The sequence below is a fragment of the Gossypium hirsutum genome, chromosome D13, assembly GCF_007990345.1.
Source record: "Gossypium hirsutum isolate 1008001.06 chromosome D13, Gossypium_hirsutum_v2.1, whole genome shotgun sequence".
Taxonomy (NCBI): Eukaryota; Viridiplantae; Streptophyta; class Magnoliopsida; order Malvales; family Malvaceae; genus Gossypium; species Gossypium hirsutum.
In genome coordinates, this window is record NC_053449.1 from 6346406 (window position 1) to 6367576 (window position 21171).

Here is a 21171-nt window from a genome sequence, read left to right on the forward strand (position 1 = left end):
TTTAAAAATAAAATAAAAAATTTATTATTAATATAATAATATTAAGTTTAACTTAAGTTAATTTTTATATAAAAATAAACTAATATTTTTTAGAAAATAAATTTCACTTTTCAAAAGAATAAAGCATTTTACAGAAAAATATTTATTTTTCATTAATTTATAAGTTATTTTTTTGTTGACTAAACTACTTTTTATAAAATAATTATAAAAATTATAAAAATTATTTTTCGAAAATCATTTTCAATGAAACAAATTAAGTTTAGATCTTCTAAATGAAATTATTTAAAATTAAAATAGGGAGACCTGAAAATATTATATTTTATGAAATGCAAAACCAACTTAAATATCTTATTCATTAAAAAAAATTCTCAAATTTTAATGATTAACTCATAAATAACGGACAGTAACATGCCAGTTAATTATGAACCGTTAGATTACCAATCATTTGATTAGATGAAATCTGACGGCGACTATACTTATTCCGCGGGTCCCACAAATATCCAATGGACTCAGTTGTCAGCTTCAGTATTGTATTGTTTAACCGCCAGCTGTCAGTTTATCTCCCATTCAGCAACCGACACGTGGAAGCGGACTTCACTTGGCTTGAATAGCAGGTGAAAGTATCCCCCGCTTTCCCAACGAACAACTAAAGTTCATTGTTTATTCAAATCCCTATTAATCAAGAGATTCGAAAAAATTGTTTCATTGATTTGATTTCTTTGGGGTCTTTTTCCCCTCAGATCAAAGGTGAACAAATTATGGCGAGAAGCGGAGATCCACAAGGCGACGGCGGCGAGCCAGTGCTGCCGAGAGCGTCTTCCAGCACCAGACTAAGGTCCAGACCCGACCCGTTTTTGGTGGTTTGCCGTTGTTTTAGTGTTATAACGTCTCTCACTGCGATTCTCTGCATTGCCGTTAATGTTCTCTCTGCCGTTCGGTCTTTCAAGAACGGAGCCGATGTATGTATAATCTGTTTCTTTTTTTTTTTCCTTTTCTTATTTCTACTTAATAATTTTGACACTTTTCTTTCCTTTACCCATAAAAAATAGGTTTTTGACGGGATTTTTCGGTGTTACGCTGTTGTAATTGCCTTCTTTGTGGTTCTGGCGGAAACAGAATGGGGATTCATAATCAAGTTCTGGAAGGTTAGGGAATTTATATTCTCAAATATGTAATGATAATTAATTTTAGATAAAACCATCAAATGCTGAGTTAAAAAACTTTAAAATGCAGGTTTTGGAGTACTGGGCTGGTAGGGGTATGCTGCAAATCTTGTATGTCTTATATTGCAGTAAGATTTTTCTTGTTTTTTCCCCCCATAATACCAAATTTTTACTAATTATGAATTTCATCCTTCTACAACAACTGAGAAGTCTACTCTCATTTGTTGGAATTTGGTCCTCGTATTTTACAAAAACTTATAACCTAATCCAGTTGAACAGCTGGTTCTTACTAATTTGTTATATATATAAGCTGTTGAAATGTTGAATTTTACTAATTATTGCATATAAATTAATGAATTGTTAATTTCCGTGTTAGCAGTTTAATGATAAGTTTTAACATTGTTACACAATTGGACTGACTTATCAGTTTTTATAACATATGAGCATCAAATTATAACAAATTAAAGCAGAGGACTAGCTTTTCATTTTTCGGGATGAGTTTCATAATTAGACCAAATTTTTTACTCGGTAATACTTGATTTTTGAATTTTTTGTTGAATAATCAATTTTTTTTTGTTTTAATTTCTTTCTAAATTTGCTATTATTGGCTCCAGCGTTGCAGTAATGACAAGAGCTTTCCCTGATTATACAGAAAGGCAAAAGGATCTGGTTCTTCTTCAGAACATAGCAAGCTATATGCTCCTTGCCTGTGGTGTAGTTTACGTTTTCTCGGTAAGATAATGAACCTAATGTCTTATGTTGCTTTGAGAATTTCTAGGTTCACCTATCTTAAAAATGGATAGGAAGCTTGAAGGAATATTCAACTGAATTACACATTTACCATGTCTTTTTTTCTTTAATCTTGGATTCTAAGTGTGGTTTGAGTGTCATGGTGCCTATATATGGAATCCTTGATCATATCTTCATAGCTATGCTTGAAAATGTGTCTAATGTGATGCTGGCTTTGTTTACTTCAAGAAAAATAAAGAGTGAGATGTTTGAGGTTTATCATTCACTTTCATGTCTTGATAAAATATAGTTTGGGGTGGAATTGAGCAAAGGCTTCAGAACTGTGATTTTGAGTTGAGTTTATGTTTACTCCTTGATTTTACTGATAATAATTTGTCAGGGAATCTTATGCATTGGCTTTCTCAAACGTTCTCGCCAGCAAAAGGAAATTACAAGGGAACAAGCAGTTCAAGATCTGGAGGTAAGCTATGAGAGTTGTTCAAAGCTGGCCTTTTGGTCTACATCTTGCCTTGATGATTTCTTATCTATGTATTCTTTTGTTTGATCAATTGGAGGTCTAGTCATACTCTGGATGCTTCTTTTTTATATTCAAACCTCTCCTACCACATTATAATCAAGTGTTCTTAAGTTGACAAATGAACTGTAAGAACCCATTCTTGCCGTGCGTTACCAGTGATTGTTGTTAAGATATTGAGCACCAATTAAGGAATATTATATATGTTGATACATTTCCTAGACTACTCCTGAACTCCCCGAACCCCTGAATAATTGTACTCCTTTGAGGAGGACATTACGCGTCTTAAGTCCCACTCGGACCCACAACCTTTCAGGAGTCTTGAACAGTTCATTTTAAGGATATTTTCTAACATTGAATACATAGCTTACTTTAGCTGAATTCAAGAAAAAAGTGATGCCTTAATTACACGGCATTGGTTAACATTTCTAAGAAACTTATCAATAAACACCTTAACATGATAATGAATATTGGAGATTTTGCAATACGGTATTGATTTGTAGGGTATTTCAGGCCAATACTGTGAAAGTATCACAGCTGCGAACTAATTTTCTCATCAAATACCGTAATCTCATGGACATTTATGTGCAGGAATTGGAGAGAAGAAGAGAAGAACTTGAACAATTGCTGTTGGCAGAAAGGGTATGAGAGAATGTGGGTGATTAAGTCAAATGGAGAAAGGGACATCATGTCCTTGTTGTGTGTAAGTTTTTTCTCCCTGAGACAGGTAAGGAACCTGACATCAAGAATGGTTCAACTTAAAGATGCTTCCTTGTACTCATTCTCATCCTCTTTATATTTTCTGATGCTTTCTTCAAGTAGGATACTAAGAAACAGCATTTCGTGTACTATTCTTTCTGATTGCTTCTAAAATAGTTTGCTCATTAGAACCTTCATTTTCTAGTCTTTTATTTATTTGTGTAAATCATTTTTCTTTGTTTAGTGACACAACGAATCCTTAAACATAATTTCTGTTGAGTTACATATAAATAATTTTTTAAAACTTGTGTTTTATCACTTTTTTAAAGTATTATTTATATATGTCAAATTCTGCTGTTTGTCATTGCACTATGTGTCCTTATACTCTAATTTAGTTTAATATATGTCAAATTCTGCTGTTTGTCATTTCACTATGTGTACTTATACTCTAATTTGGTTATTTTTTTAAAATTTAGTTCTGACCCAGACACTAGCTATTAAATTTATTAAACTAAATTATCAAACGTTATGTCAATTCACTAGCACTGCCATGTCATTTCAATTGATGATTTAACAACTATGATTTTCAAAAATTTGAAAACAAGGTTGCTCAATTTGAATATCAAGTCACACATTCCATTTTTGCTAGGAAAAGCTATATCTTTTTTCAGAATTTTATAAAAAAAAAATTATTTGAATTTTATACGCGTTTTAAATGAGTGTGAATTATATTTAAAAAAAACTACATCTAAAAGTATGACCCATTTCCCTCATGGGACATAATATCCTCATTAGTTCCACAATAGTAGCATTGCTGCTGCAAGTCCGGCAGACATAACAAAAGAGAAATTAAAAAGATAAAAAATAATAGCCAACCGAGCATCCGTTAAAATTAAGTCATGATTAACATTGAAGTACAGAGTTTCATCTTGTACACCCCCTCACTTATAAATAAAAATAAAAACAATCAGCTTTCATTCATTCTTTGTAAGAATGGTTGAAAAATAGCTAACCTGCATCACTAGGAGAATCATATGATAGGATGCTGTAGAAGTCGACATTCAAAGATGGTATACATATAAGACCATTTTAAATTTATAGTATTGAATGTGGTTTCAAAAAGTTTCCACCACATAATTTGTAAAACAATCTTGGTTTCTTTCTGATACCGATGACCAAGGGCCAACATAAAATAATACTCATTTCAGGTCTTTCTTCTCAGATGAACTTGAATTTTGGGAGTATTTTTTGAGCCATCTCTGCTTGTTCTTCTCGGATGCATTTTGATTTTCAGTGAACTCTGTTAACCCTTGTCTCAATGCTCCAAGATTAACCCCATCACCCACATATATACTTGTTACTCCCATCTTCGAGACCTGCCATCGTCATTACAAATTCTGTTACACTGTGGCGGATCTTGGCATGGGCCTAATTAAAATTTTAAAAAAATTATGAATGGGGGGTGCTTTGCCCCAATGACCCTCTGCCCCTACTGTTAAGTGAAACAAAGCATAATACCAAGGCAACCCTTACCAATAACCATAACGAAGAAAAAGTAAAAAGATCCTTAAAACCACAATGCATAAACATGTAAGATCCTAATATCCGACCCCATGAAATACTAAGTATGTTACTCAGATTCAGATGTGAATATCCTAAACAGGTATTTGTCCAACACAGATATGCTCAAATTTCCCAAGTTTTTCATATGCTTGGAGAGATCTAGGAGGGTCAAATTCCCACCATATTCATATCCATATATGTACTGGATACAAGTGCTAGACATGGGTGTTTCAGGAAAAATGAAGAGCCGGAGTATCATAAAATACCAGCAAGTGAGCAAAGCAAAAAGAAAAAAAAGAACAGGAAAATCGAGAAGATAGGAAAACTCGTTCTTACAGCTTGTATGTTCCTATCCTCATCATCAAAAAAGAGCATTGAGTTGAAGGGAATCCCAGTCCTTGAGTGAATTCTCTGGAAATGATCGGTCTTGTGTGTCCAGCTGGAAAAAATTTCCTGAATGGTCCAAAAGAAGAATAATTTAATGCAATTGCAACGGAAAAAAAGAACTATCAATGGTCAATTACTATGATATTCATGTCCTTGCTATCAGAAATTTATCAACGAGCAAAACCCCAAATCATATCATTAATAGTCAACAAAAGCCCAACTTGCATATGTATAAGCATTTAGACTATTATATTACAAAGAAAATAGATACATAAGAAAAGTCTCCATGAATAATTCAGTATATGAGGTCTAATGGATACAACTACAAGTAAGGATACGCCAAAACACCATAATGTTTATATCCTTATTTAAAAGTACACAAGAAGAACTTCAAAGTAGGTGGCTACGTTACTCGGACAAGGGTGTGAATGCAGGGACAAGTATATGTCTGATATAAGTATATTCAATTCTTTAAAGTTTTCTCATGTACTTGGAGCGTCATATCTCAATACCCATGTCTGAATATGCATTAGATATTAGTTTCAAAAACGGATAATTCAAGAAAAATTGAAGAGTTGGGGAAACATTGGTTTTTAGTAAAGAATTAAAATATGCAAGATCCTTCAAGATAAAACGAAAGAAAGAAAGAAAGAAAGAAAAATCTTTTAGCTACATTATTCTACACAGCCTGTAAGTATAATTATTTTTAAAATTAATGCAATAATATGGTAAAATAAGAATATATTATCGTGACTCGTGCTCTTATACATAATATTGGTCCAAAACATGTTTCACCAACCCACTGATGAATTTGGGATAAATCACTTAAAAGCAGTAACAATAATAATAATAAAAGAAGATTACATGCAAATATACTTTGAGTTTTTCATCTAAAAGATTTGGTGAAACACAAATGAGACAAACTGAAGGCTTTTTTTTTTTTGTTAATGGCTTTACTTGATAGATCAAAAATGTTTGAAGAATTGCTTCATTCTTCAGCAGCACTAGCAGCACTCAGGTCCACCGATAAATCAAGAACCTGCAGAAGAAAACAATAGTAATTGATGGTATGTGTGAATCAACCATTGCAGAACAGATTAAAGAGGAGATTATATATATAAATATATATAGTAAGACGAAAGATTGAAATTGAAGAATATTTGGGGGATGGAACTGGTACCTTTCCAGTAATCTTGGTGTACATCTCCATCACATCGATGACGGTGGTCTCGAAGTGTGTTGTCGAATCATAGCTCTGTAAGTTGAATCAACAACATTAGATGAAGGGTATAAGCCAATATACAATGAACACCAATTCGCAAAAGAAACAATATCCATGTCTTGAGCTAATTGTCTATTTGCAAGTTGTTGGAACTAATAATGAGGAAATATGGAAACTACCAAGACTTTGCCAAATATCAAAGTCTCGCCAAAAGGACAATCTTAACACCTTGTCAGAAGGGAGCTCTTTGCTGAACTGCTATTGCCAAACCCAACAAGTCTACCGGCCTATTAAACAAATATCTAATAAGATGACCTTGCTAGCTAATCCTCTTTCATACAGCAAGGCTTTTCATGCAGGGGCATATTGGTCCTCGCAAATCACATCGTGACCCACGCGACAACCTCTAACAGGACAATACATCTCTAGTCACGTCCAAGAGCACCTATAAAGAACCTTCCATGACTCTGCCAACAACTCCCTTACAGAAAGATACCTATATGGAGAGAGCCCCACAACGAAGGGAATTAATAGTCCTATCTCCCACCAACTCAACACCCAATACACATCAACCTCCCAGAGGCTCTCCGAACCACCATGTGAACCTGCTTCCTCCTTAACCCACCTTGTATCAACACAAGTTTGTCTTAATATTCTTTCAATAGTACACGGACAAGAAGGTAATCAAGGGAAAACATTGCCTTGCGTACTTTACTTTCGATATTTACTCCAAAGAATAAGCAAAAGTAATAGAGATTAAAGTCTTCTTACAGCAGATATGAAGCAGTTGTCAGCTTGATGGTCGTTAGTGGGCACATATCTGTCATAAGTGTCATAAAATATCTCATCTACAGATCCCAGTAGGTCAACCCCAGGCTTCAACTCTTGCTCAGGGTTGTCAGTCTCGGCTTCAGCTGAAACAAAAGCGATGTATTTTCCCTTGGGAGCTACATTATGAGCATAGGAGCAACAAAAGACGTACCTGCAGTACCCAAATAAACATCAGAAAGTTAAGGGAGTTATAACACTTGTTTGCTTGCTGAACATATTCACGATATAAATTTATATGAACAGACAATGTAAGGCTTTTACAACGAAGAAAAGACTCAATTGGTGAAGCTAAAACTGTAACAAATTATGTATAGAGTGAAAACTATAAATACAAACATATCAGATTTGCAGCGGTATTTATGTTTTAGCCACTCATTCTAGAAGGTAAAAGTTTGAAACTAGTTGAGAGAGTTAGCAGCATACATGTCTGATTTACGACCGAGTTGCTTCTGAGGCAGAATAACCTGAGCTGAGTGAGAATCGTTGGTATCAGGGATAGGGTGGCTCATTACACATACAGCACGAGCAACTTTCCCAACCTTCTTAACCTGTTGTATTTGAAAAAACCATGAAAGGAAAAGTATAGTTCTCGAGGATTCATATCTGTTCCTAAAGGAAAAAAGAGAGTGAGTGACATGGTTTTGTCATCGGAGGTTACCTTATCAGACAAATAAGATGGATCGCAAACAACTTTGTTGCACTTAGCAGTTTCGCCTTCAGAAGTTACTCCAATGACTTTCCCATCACCGTCAAATTCTACCTGCAATTCCAAAAAGCAGAGCTTTTATAAGAAATTCACAAGAGAAATGTAAAGACATCTGCAAATCAGCTCTGATTATAATTACCAATTTGTTAAGTAGAAATACCCACACCGATGTTTGAATGTGTGTCAAACATCAGTGTCAAACACGGATACTTGAAAAATAAATAAAGAGTCCGAACAATATGGCCACAAATTATAAGATATTCACCATATAAGTTAACTCATATGGGTGCACCATTGATGCCTAATACTGCTTGACACTATATGACCTTCTGACCACTAAAGGACTCAAAGGAGAGCTTAAACATGATAATCACTAATTGCTTACTATTACTTTATAAAGACAAACAAAACTAAATTCTGGGTTTGCAAATGTTCTGAGAAATTTACCTTACATTCTGGCTTGTTGAGCATGTAAGTACCACCATAAACAGCACTTAAACGTGCAAATGCCTGCCAAAAGAGGCCCCATTAACAAAGTCCAACAACAATTGTTTCTGTTAAACTATAATGTAATATATTATATATGTGTGTGTATGTACAGATAAAGACATACCTGAGGCAATTCTCCAAGTCCATATAGTGGATAGATATAAGGAGATCCTCCTTGAAATCGTGCCAAAGACTCTGCATAGAGCTTTACAAAACAAATGCATAATCTCTCTGAAGATTGTGATTAAAAAATGTAGAAGTTTCCACTGAAGAATATGATTAAATAGTTTATTTAATGCTAAGCAAAAACTTATTTGGTATGGAACATGGAGCTTAAGAATCAACCATTACTTGTGTGACAAAGATGAAATATGACATGAAACAAACATTTACCTTCATTCTCTTAACAAAGTTCAAAGCTGGCTGAGCCAAGTAACTATCTTCATTGTGGAGTGCCAAGGCATGACCAATAAAGTCAATTGTATCATCTTCAAGTCCATACTTTCTACATTGGAAAATCAGCAAAACAGGACCAGTAAACTGAGAGCCATAGTAGCTAAAGGGATAGGACAATTAGTGTAAGCAATATTAATGATCAAGAGAAGAGTTGATCCCTCAAATATATCATCTTCCTTGAAAAAGCCAGGCGAAAGAAACCAAAGCTCATGATAAAAAAATCAAACATTTTCCCTTTTTGTGTGAGAAAAATTGTTAAAAACAGCAACATTTAGATCAGAATTTATGAAGAAAGTTTAACCTACAAGTCTAAACACTGATTTATAGCCATTGCATTGCATATACTGTTCTTAATTTCATAGTAAACGTTAGTGGGAGAGCAAAGCTTTTTAGAGGGAAATAAGGATGAGATACACACGAGATAAGTTCTTTCGCTGTTACTTTGTTGAGATCAAGTTTTTCATGAGATTTTGGGTCGTTTTCGTCGTAGTCTTGGACATAAATGAAGAACTTCCTGGCACGGCGCTTCTCAAACAGCCCCATCAATGGTGATTTCAGTGCCTCAACATCAGTTGCTGGAACTTTATAGATCTGCAAGTCATAATAATTGCTTCAAGTTGCTTCAAGTCATTAAAGCCGATAGAAAGACATTTACGCTAACTATTAGACACAAACACTACTACCAAAAAGAAAAAGGAAAATGCTACTCTTACTTTTTTCTTTTTATACACATAACTGCCATCCACGGCCTTGAAGTTAAGATACTTGGTAACACCTGTGTGGATGAGAATACGAACCAGACTGCCATTGGCCATCATGAACTGTGAAACAAAATTAAGCATAAATTCATCATAAAACATGGCTAATTAGCACAAAGATGGTATACACTATCTCCTTGGTAAGTTGCTGATTAGCACAAAGATGGCATACTCATTGGTAATTGGTGTGTCACTGCACACTTTGAACGAAGTCCCCCAACACAACATATTTATATGCATACAGTAGGGCAACTAAGCAATGATGAAAACTACAAAATTAGTAACAAAGAGGTTGAATTTGCATGCCTTGGGAATCATATCAACATTATATTCCCTGCTTGTGCCAAGCTGTTCTGGAGGTTTGTCATTTCCCTTGAAATGTTTCCAAAGCTATACAGAACAAATACAATTTTCAGAAAATGTCAGATGAAACCAATATAGTTAGGGTTCTTTTACATAAAGGTTAAAAACAAAATTATAAATCCCATCATTTAATTAAAAAAAGAAAAGAAGTGACCTGCACAAGATTAAGAGAAGTAGACTCTCCACCGTAATAATCATTTCTGTCCATATGCAAAACCTGTTTTGAAATGCAGATAATTTAGATAGCAGCTCAATCATTAATGCAAAATTGATAATAATAATAATAATAATAATAATAATAATAATAATAATAATTTATTTAACCACCGTAAATCGCTATCTCCCCAACGATCTTCGAATTAGTATACAAGTACGCTAGTGATCTAATTCAGTAAAACTGGCACTGCCATTAGTATATTATAAAATTATTGAGTAAAACAAACAATTCACAAACTTCAAAATTTTCTTTTAATTTAGAATTATAACTCAAATATCTAAGATCCAGAAAGTTTTTACATTCCCACATTCGGTTTTGTTGATAGCATCGACTATTAAAAATGTTTTTGAAATATCGTTAGTGCTAAGCATTTTCGATCGGTCGATATTTTTTTTAAAGTTGAATTAAAATTTTATTTTTAACTTTGTTGAGAGTTCGAACTTCGAACTAAAACTAGATTCACAGAACAAGATCGAATCAGTCGTATATGGTATCTATATAAGACTTAGATTCAAATCCTATCAATGACAAATTCCTTAGTAGGAATGGTAGGAATGAAGTTCTCCTACTTTGTAAATCTCTCCTCCAGCTGAGCTCTCGACAATAATGAAAATCAAAATCCCAACTCGATCCGGAGACGATAAACAAACCATTTTTTCAAGATTTCTTTGGAAGGAATGGATATCCCCACGTTTCTACTGAACAAATAGGAAAGGACTAACCCTATCAAATTACATCTTATAAAAGTAGATCGGATCCATCCATGTTCAAGGTAACATTGATTTTAACATATCAAATCTAACCCATTTCCTTTTATCAACCTAAACCAACACCCAGAAATCATATATGAAAACAAAAAACACCCAGAAGAGTGCCGATGCTGCTTAAAAGAAAAGAATCCTAGATTGCAAAACGATTTGAAACGTGGAAACAATGAAAGTAAACAAATTAAGAAAGAGGTACTTTGAGTCCATCAACGGAGAGAAGACCACTGAGAATGCATTCCTTAAGGCCGGTACCTAGGACTATCACATCGTATGTTTCATCCATGGCTGAAAATCCTCAGATTTTTTTTCTTCTAAGATTTCTTAATTTATTTGTTTGTGTTTCTTTTTTCTGTAAGAGAAGGATTTTGAAGCGAAATGGAAATGAGAGAAAATCGGGTTTTTATTTTATTATTATTATTATTTCTGTTATGTGTTTGGAACAGTTCTATAGCGGGAAAGTAACGAGACTAACGCTTTCGGAAAGTACTAAATTCACGCGATTTTAAGCGCGTCGGATGTACGGCCACCTCTTGTATTTTACTGTCAAGATTTTAAGCCCAAATTCAAAAACTTGATTTAATCAACTCCAAACTTTTATTATAAAATATCAACATTTCAAATCTCTCTCATTTAACACCCAAAAATCCAAAATTGATTACAATGAGGTGTTATAAGTTAAAAAAAATATGTTTATAAAAATTGAATTAAATTTTAGTTTTATTTAATTTTATTTTTTATGATGTAAAAATAAATATTTTATATTTAAAATAATGAAAATAATTTAAAATTTTTATATAAAAATTATATTTAAAAAATTAAAACAGAATTTCAAAATTTGAAAACTAAAAAAAATCAAATTAAAGATCATGGACTAAATTCGTAATTTATGCATACTACCAGAACTAATAACATAATTTGACTTCTAAAAAAATACCATATAAAAGTTATTAATTGTTTTTTTATTTACTTGAAAATTTAGTTTTTTAAAATATTTATTAGAAAATTTTTAAAACTTTATTGAATAATGTTCAAAACTCTTAAAACAAAGGTCATTTGATCAAAATTATCATGGATGGTTCAAAAAATCTAAACATTCGAATTATAGAAAAAATTTATACTTACTAAAAATGATAATTGGTTCAGACACCTGCATTTTTTTAATCATCTTAATCTAAATATACAAGTCAACCTAAGAATTCAAATCCATTTATTATCTGAGTATTAATATCTAAATCTGAATTAAATACTATTATGTCAAATATCCAAATTCTTTAAAAAAATCAATTTCAAAATTTTGAATCATTTTTCAAATATTCAAATATGCAAAGATACAAATTCAAATCCATTAAAACTCTTTTTTATAAATATAAAATCAAAATTATAAGCATTTTGTAACTAACAAATTTAGAAATCCGAATCCAAATTGACATAAGTTATTTAAATAAGCAATGCAGATTCAGATAGTGAATATATAATATATCTATTCACATTTACTCTGAATCCATAGTTAATAGTAATTTTAAATTCGAATCTAAATATGCAATACTCGAATAAAAAAATCTAATATTTGTAATATTCAAATTCAAAAAAGAATTAATATAATATCTATAAATATTCAAATTCACAATCCAAATTGTGATCCCTAGTACCACATATTAATATATGTATCCAAGACATGAATGTTATAAGAAAAAAAATCCCATAAACACAACAAAACAGGTTTTTAGCGGTGTTTTTTGGCCTATAAGCACTGTTAAAACAATTTGTGTCGTTTTGATAAGCGCTGCAAAAAATGCTGCTATAAATAGCGCCGCTAAATTTTGCAGCGTTTATTTGGAAAAACGCCACTATAGAATATGACCTTTAGCGGCGCTTCTCATAAAAATGCCGTTAAAGAACATGACATTTAGCGGCGTTTGTGGGAAAAACACCACTAGCTTTAGCAGATTTTACCAAACCATTTTAATTCATATAGAACTCGAATTTTCAACATAATTTCCTGTAATATCAAATCCAACCAAAAACTTTAAATCTAAATGATACTATTACGAAGGAAATATGTATATGATCTAAATTAATAAATGAAATAATAAAATATATTATATTCGAAAGTTATATTGTTAAGATATTCTCACAATAAGAAAATAAAAGTATAAAATGGCGGATTCTGCGACTATTGAAACATCTTCATCATATTCTGAAGCTATAGCTGGAGTTCGTCATATTTTTTTGTTGCCTCTGCTTCTCTCGCTGCTGCCTTCGCTTTAAGTTGTAGCTGGAGTTCATTATATTTTCTTTGAGCTCTGCTTCTCTCAATGCTGCCTCTACTTTAAGTTAAGCAATTTGCTCAATTGTGCTCGCTTGCATCTGAGCCATCTGGTCTCTTAACCTCTGAACTTCAGCTTGAGCCTGATTCGCCAAAGGCATGTATTGCTGCAAGCTGGATCCAAAATATTGGGTTAGGTTAACAAAAGATCATTGAAATCGAACCCGACCATACCTTTCAGGACCTAAAACTTCAATAATAATTCGATTATGAATGTCGTCCAAATTAACAAAACTATCACTTGAAGCGATCGCTTCATACCCGCCCTTTTATCCTTTAGTTTCTCCTAATAAATCAATCAATGATTTAGAAACGAAATATATAATCAAACAAATTCAATATAACTTGGCATTATTTGCATTACAAACGACGAATTAAACCATTATAATTAAACATGATAAATATTTAAAATAATTCAAATTTTATTAAGTAAATATACCATAATTTCTATAGCTTCAGTAGTCATAAGAGATCCATCTTTCTTTCTATAGCTGAAGGCGTCCAACTTTTTGACCAGACGACAGTTCCTGTAATATAGTAGGAAAAATATTATTTAGTAGAAAGTAATTAATATTTGACACAATTAATAAATTCAAAATACCTCATCATCAGCTACACAAGTAAAACTTTTCGACCTAGTTGTGCGTGTGAATATTTGGTTTTGCCTACTTGTAGTTCCAACTCGCTCATGATCCTACATTATGAAAATATTATTACGTATATAGTAAATACTATAAACCAAAATAATTATAAGAGTTTGGAAATACGTAATACCTATCCTTTCTTTGAATTCCAAAATCTAACTGTATCTTCCCATTGGTACCTCAACATTCTCGGCGAGACATTTCGCAATTTCTTTTCGAGGCTTATATTTTTTTTAAAATATTCATTCTTTAAAGTACTTTTATGGTGTCTCCATTTCTTTCCTAATGCCTTCTTCACATAATTATCCGAGACCTCTAAAGCAAATCTCTCCTGCAAATAACACAAGTTTAGAAAGTAAATATAAATGAAACTTAAACCAAAGTATTATAAATTACATTCACGTTATTACCTTAATGTTATCGAGAGCTTGATTTTTGTTACTATCAAACATATGATGCCATGACTCGTAGTTGATTGGCAACAGATTGACATTTCGTGCTATAATGCCCAAGTATCCTGCTAAAAGTCGAGCTTCTGATCCAATGGCTGACCATGACTGTTTCTAGATACTTTGACATGCTCCACAAAATTTAGATTGTATAAATCCTTTAATAGCGTACGTCCTCGAGTTTTGCGTCTCCCACCACTTTCAGCTAAAAAATTGGTATACGATAATATAAGAATTTTAAACAAAAATCAATAATAAAAGTCAACATGCATGTAAATTAAAGTTAACATTACTTTGAATTTCTACAGTTTCGTCAATTGTATTCGAAACATTCGAAGATCCAATAGCAATCTGTTGTTCACTATTTGTTTCTTCCGAATTTGGAGGATTTTGAATGATACTTAAATCTCGCAATCTTCTTCTAGGTATATTATCTACAATACACATAAAATAGTTGAAATATTAGTAACTAATTACAACAATAATAGTTCATATAAAATAGTTGAAATACTTAACAAGATCAAGATTTAAATTATAATATTACATATAATTAAAAAATTGTAAAATCTTACTACATCATGATTCGTAAATATCTTTATTCAAATCCTGGCGAACCCATTAAAATTGTGTACTAGTACCAAGGATAGTTTCATTTAAGTTTTGGTCTGGAAAAGGCAAAGTTTCTGATCTTTCGTCGATGTCATCTCTATTTCCATTGCTCATGTCAAACAAGTCTCTAGGGGTGTTACGGAGTACAACGTACCAACCCTCATTAGTTGGATCTTTCGAGTAAAAAACTTGTTTGACTTGAGAAGAAAATACATACGGCTCGTCTATCAATTGTTGTCCAATGTGAATTAATCGAGAGAAGTTTACCATTGTAAAACCAAATTGATCTTTTTTAATTCCGCGAGCAGTATTGACATCAGCCTAATCACATTGAAATAAGACCACCTTCTGTTTGCCATAGTAATCTAACTCAATAATGTCCGTAAAAAGTCTGTAATACTCCACATTTCCCTCAACAGGATTACTGTCTCTAGCACTAGCATAACTTGTAATTGAAGAATTAACAACTATTCCACAATTTTGAGTCATCCTCAATCTTTTGCGAGATTTTGTATGAAACTTGAATCCATTAATGAGAAAGGCAGTATATCTTTTTACTACTCTACTCGGACCTTGGGAAAACCATTTAACTTCTTCGTTGACGTCATTTCCACTCCAAACCTATTGAATTGAAAGTACATTGATTAATTATAATGTTATACAAAAACATTATTATTTGTCATTGAAAACTTCAGTTGCATACCGCCTGCACTAACCATTCATGAAAAGATTTTGTGAATAACTTATGAATCTATCGATGTTGTAATCTTCAGGAGCGTGAACGAGATCTCAAGACTTGTTTGTACTCACTATGTTAAAAAGTGAATTATTTGGTTAGAAGATAAACAAATTAAAAAGATGAATATTTATCAAATTCTAAAACTTACTTGCGTAATGGTTCAATTGAATCGTGGTGAAAAAGAACATATTGATGTGCTTGTACCCAAAATCTATCATCTAAGTGTGCAATTTCAAGTTTACTAATTGGTTGTCCATAACTTCGAAATAAATAAGTTTTAGCTAAGTAATGATTAGTTAGCCCAACATTTCTACTTGGTCTATTCAGCCTTGTTTCAACATCTTCTAAATATCTAGAGCAGAAAGTCATACACTTCTCTGCTAAGTAACCTTCAGCAATTGATCCTTCTGGATAACGCTTATTACGACAATAAGACTTCAATTTGCACAGGAACCTAAACACGATATACAACATTATCAAAAGTTGTAATTAAAGGTATATTCATGAATGAATGAAAACTTGCAAATAAATTAGCACCTCTCTATAGGGTACATCCATCGATAGAAAACCGGTCTATCAAGTTTTGCTTCATAAAGGAGATGGATTAGCAAGTGCACCATAATTGTGAAAAACGAAGGTGGAAAGATCTTCTCCAAGTTGCATAAAGTCAAGGCGGCTCGATCTTGTACTTTCTCAAGTTCTTCAACAATCAAAACTTTGCCACAAATAGCTTTCATTATATTGGATAGTTCAATTATACAAGACATCACCTTTTTCACATACAACACTGTAAAGCAACTGACAGTAAATCTTGCATCAAGATGTGATAATCATGTGATTTTAGGGAATATAGTCTTCGATCGTTACGACTCACACATCGAGATATATTTGATGCATACACATCTAGGACCTTTATATCCTTCAACACCGTGCAGAACACTTCCTTTTCTTTCTTCGACATTGCAAAAATAGAATGTGACAATCGAGATTTTCCATTCAAAAGTAATTGGGGATGAAGATCATGTTGAACTCCCATGTCAACTAGATCAAGTCAACTTGAATATTGTCTTTTGATTTTCCATCAACATTCAGAATTGTCTCGATGCATGACATCGAGATTGTGTTGCAAAATGTGATGCTCCTAATAAGGCAAAAAATACTTCTTTTTTTCCACAAGTCTGCCTCATTAGGATCATCTTGTTTATCAGATTTATCATCGCTCTGCCGGTCAACATCGCCAACATACGCCTCCCTCGGTCTTCTCTTTGTTTCTGTGTTGAGTGGTTGATTAATCTTCCCATAACTGAAATTGATATATTTTAACATGAACAAGATTTCAGATCCAATGGTCTGCTCAGAAGCTTCTCTGAACTCTTCAGTACCATCAGATAGAGTCTTCTAAAATCTAAATCTATGATTTCCATCTAACCGCCGACGATGGCCTATATAAGGGAACTTCTTCCCATTATATAACCACTTCAAATATGCTTGCGTAGTACAATAAGAACAAGCATAACATCCTTTTGTTCTCCAACCAAATAAATTAGCATAAGCCGGGAAATCATTAATAGTCCACAACAAAGCTGGACGTAAATAAAAGTTCTTCTTTCTCAATACATCATATATTTCAACACCCGCCCATAACTGTTTTAACTCTTCAATAAGTGGCTGCATATAAATGTTAATATCATTCCCGAAACATTTCTCTCTAGGGATAATCATAAATAAGATAAAAGAAGATTGCTTCATGCAAATCCACGGAGGCAAATTGTAAGGAATAAGCACTATAGGCCAAGTACTATACGAAGTGCTCGTAATTTTAAAAGGATTAAATCCATCAGATGCTAGCCCAAGCCTCACATTTCGAGGATTGCTTGCAAAGCTTGAAAATTTACTATCAAATGATTTCCAAGCTAAAGAATTCGCAGGATGCCTTAATAATCCATCACCGGTTTGTTGATTACGATGCCACCTCATAGACTCAGTTGTCTTTGACGACATGAAAAGCCTTTGAAGCCTTGGTATTAGTGGAAAATATCACAAAATCTTTACTAGCTTCTTTCTTAACTGTGCCTTACCTTTATCCTCATTCACATCTTCTGCATTCCTATTCATCCAACGAGAGTTACCGCAAACATGACAAGACTATTGGTTTTTCCAATCACCCAAATACAACATGCAGTCATTTTGGCAACTATGAATTTTGTCGTACCCAAGGCCTAAATCTTTTATCAGTTTCTTCATATCTTTGCATGAATAAAGGATTTTTGCAAACAGAAACATTTCTCAAAAACTCTAACAGCAATGTAAAAGAGTTTCTGGTCCACCCTCCCAAAAATTTTAAGTGAAAAAGACGAATGCCGAAGGACAGTTTTGAAAATTTCGATCCCTCATAAAGTTCTTCATTCATTTCATTAAGTAACTTGTAGAACTTCGCCGCTTCTCCATTTGGCTCTTCATCAGGTGCACTTCTTCCCGTTTCGATAAAAGCATTTACACCAATATCACAATCATCAGATGCAATAATTTCAAGTGGAAACGATTGCAAACCATGATTGCATATTAAATACATCCCGCAACATACCTTCCATGTCATCTTCTCTAACAAACTGATGGTAAGCATTATGAAGATAAATTGGATTAATCGTTGAAGAGGTTCTACAAGGTGTACACTCTCCATGGAAAATCTATTTTTTATACCCCGAATAAAGCCATCAACAATTAGATGTTCGTAGACAACTTCATGAATATGCCAATTGATGTTGCCACACTTCTTACACGGGCAAAGAATCATATTCTCTTGGCTTGCATTTTGAAATGCAAAATTTAGAAAAGTTTATGCTCCATTTCAATAATCGTTGCTTACCCTTGACAAATCTATCCAACTTTTATCCATTTCGTAGTTCTTAAAGTCTAAAGTTGACAATAAACTATGGTTACTTAAGTGTTCTAAATAGATTTAATTCATGTTTATAATATGATTACGTAAGTGATCTAAATAGATATAAGTCAAATTTCAATTCTAATTTTTATGTTATGCTCAAATTTATATCTCAATGTTTATAATATGATTAATTAATCTTAATTTTTTATTCCATAAATTTAAGGCTGTAAATAAATAGTTTATGAGTTGGATCTTTGTTTATTTATATTCATTTGTTAAGTTGAATAAATTAACATTAATAAAAATTTAAAATTTGTTTATTAAATTAACCTAATATAAATGAAACATATCCAAACTAATTATCTTCATGCTAGTAATATCACAATGAGATATGTAAGATATTATGCCTTATTCAAATCACTAACATGGATTTATCTCAAAAAAATATTGTATTAAATTAAAACATTTAAGTAATACGAGGTTCTTATAAATTCAATTAAGGAGAGCTTAAAATGGAGTTTTTTGATTAGGCAATTCAAATGAGCCTATCAAATACTTCTTTTGTAGGGATCCAGTTCACTGTTTCAATAAAAAAACATAATAAATAAATGATAAGATAAATTATTGTATTTATCTGCGTGTATTTCATGTTATTTTTTTAAATTATTTATTGACTTGATATATAAGACAAATATTATAATATTAACATGAAGTATACATGGAGCTTAAAAAAATTTAACTCTTTTTTAAAAAAATTAATAGATAAATTTAGTTTTTAAAAAATAAAGGTCAAATTGATAAGAGAATATAAATATTAATAACTAAATCTGTTATTATATTAAAAGTTGAGATGATTATTTTGATAAACACTTGAATACAATGCCATTGTAATGTGATTCTGTAATGGTTAATTAATTTGTATTCCTTTATTTTTTATTCATTCTTAAATAAAATCAAATATATCTTTACCTAAATAAATAAAAAATATGCATTAAAAGGTTCATACTTTAAGGGAATTTAATTTTTGTACTTAAAAAATATAAATGGTTACATCGTTAATACTAATTAAACCCCAACCATCTCTATTTTAGAAGCAAAATATTATAAATTTAATAAACATATGATATATATTAAGCAATTTTTTCGGGCAAACAAAATATTTAACAAATTTTAAGCAAAATTTGATAAAAATACTAATTTAAAAAAAAGTATTTAACCTTTATTTTTCCAATTACAGAAACAAATCTCAAAATTTGTGAAAATAGAAGAATGATTCATGGAAGCACTTTATATGGAAGCATTGTTCTCCCAATAAAACAAGATTTACGTACTAATGGAACAATATTGACTTTTAACTTTAGAGAGGCCAATTATTGGCAATCGTTGGCAATTGTTATACCCTATAAAGACCATGCCAAGAGACCCTTGCCAAAGAAAAATAATACTTTATAAGGAAGGCCATCAGATCTTAAACAAATTTCCTAAGAAGACCAGCACTTGTGTTCATCATTTCCCAACACAAAACTATGCCTTGACTAGTTACATTAAATCAACTCAGACACCCATAAATCTAATCAACCATGACCCTATTTTAAATAAACTATGTAGAGGGTCTACAATGAGAATTAATCTGTATATGAAATTTTGAATAGTTAAAAGATGCTTTGTAGGAGAATGAATACCAGAATCCTCCTCCAGGAATTTGGTCTGAGAGAAGCAGTGCATAAAGTTAGGCAAATAAAAGCTTCACTTCACATATGCTACTTAAAGAATATATATTTCTGCGTGTCGAATAAGTTAATGACCAGCTGTTTGTAGCCTTATTTTGCTGATCTTTAGCTGTAAACAGAAACCATGGCCAATCATATATTGTGTTCTTCTAAAAACAGAAAAACAAATAAGGACATTGCAACCTCTTTTACATGACAGTTTACTTTTCAATAAAATAAAATATCATGTTAAAAGCAAATAAGGACAGAAAGCATGTGCATCAATACCATTGAAGACTGAAACTAAACTCTTTCTATGACAGTTTTACTTTTCAATTCATTGTATAAAACAAACAGAAACTAAACTCTTTCTATCACAGTTTACTGCAAATATCCGTTCCTCAATATCTAACAGTCATATTTTATGTAGGCGAGATATTTAGAATCCCGACTCTTGCTCCAATCTTTTAAATTTAAATATATAAAAAAATGCATGAACAGATTAAAAGATTTAAATTATAAAAAGACAGAAGAAAAGAAAAGAACAAAAACAAAGAGCGCACAAATAAGAGCAAAATTATAAACAGTGTCTTTAAATTTCTCCTCATCAAAAAATTGAAGTGTAAGGAACACAAGTTCTCTGCTAAGCACAACCCAATCCAAAAGTACTCACTTTTATAATTGAGATTAAAAACAGTGAGATTTATGGAGTTTAATAATATTTTTGAGTTCAAATTCAAAGTCAAAACCCTTAAATTCAGAATTCAACAAATTGATTCTTCTTTCAAATTTTTTATTTATTTTGATTTTGATAACATGGATATGAATTAAGTAACTTGGAGCGAACTCGTAAAAAATTTAAGTTCCAACTCGTAAATTCAACAACCTAATAACATTATCCATAAATTAAAAAAAAGATATAAAAA

At 32.0% G+C, this 21171-nt stretch overlaps 2 protein-coding genes across 4 annotated transcripts; one reads left to right on the forward strand and one right to left on the reverse strand.

Annotated features, from left to right (window-relative positions):
- The first annotated feature begins 569 nt into the window (after positions 1-569).
- LOC121225723 (uncharacterized) lies at positions 570-3323 on the forward strand. 3 transcript variants are annotated; one of them, XM_041110146.1, is made up of 6 exons: positions 570-959; positions 1050-1145; positions 1234-1274; positions 1778-1895; positions 2293-2373; positions 3019-3323. In XM_041110146.1, the coding sequence occupies exons 1-6, from the start codon at positions 759-761 to the stop codon at positions 3073-3075; spliced, it is 594 nt and encodes a 197-aa protein (XP_040966080.1). In that variant the 5' UTR covers positions 570-758; the 3' UTR covers positions 3076-3323. The 3 variants fall into 3 exon arrangements, with proteins under 3 accessions (XP_040966080.1, XP_040966081.1, XP_040966082.1); XM_041110147.1 differs by having other exon boundaries at positions 644-959; positions 1234-1291; positions 1816-1895; XM_041110148.1 differs by having other exon boundaries at positions 644-959; positions 1816-1895.
- A 753-nt stretch (positions 3324-4076) lies between these two features.
- On the reverse strand, positions 4077-11296 carry LOC121225721 (guanosine nucleotide diphosphate dissociation inhibitor At5g09550). The gene is made up of 14 exons (XM_041110145.1): positions 11082-11296; positions 10056-10118; positions 9845-9928; positions 9494-9601; positions 9199-9371; positions 8718-8829; positions 8449-8529; positions 8283-8345; positions 7788-7889; positions 7553-7677; positions 7070-7280; positions 6257-6331; positions 5026-6115; positions 4077-4502 (listed from the first exon to the last, which is right to left on the reverse strand). The coding sequence occupies exons 1-13, from the start codon at positions 11166-11168 to the stop codon at positions 6065-6067; spliced, it is 1335 nt and encodes a 444-aa protein (XP_040966079.1). The 5' UTR covers positions 11169-11296; the 3' UTR covers positions 4077-4502; positions 5026-6064.
- Positions 11297-21171: the final 9875 nt, after the last annotated feature.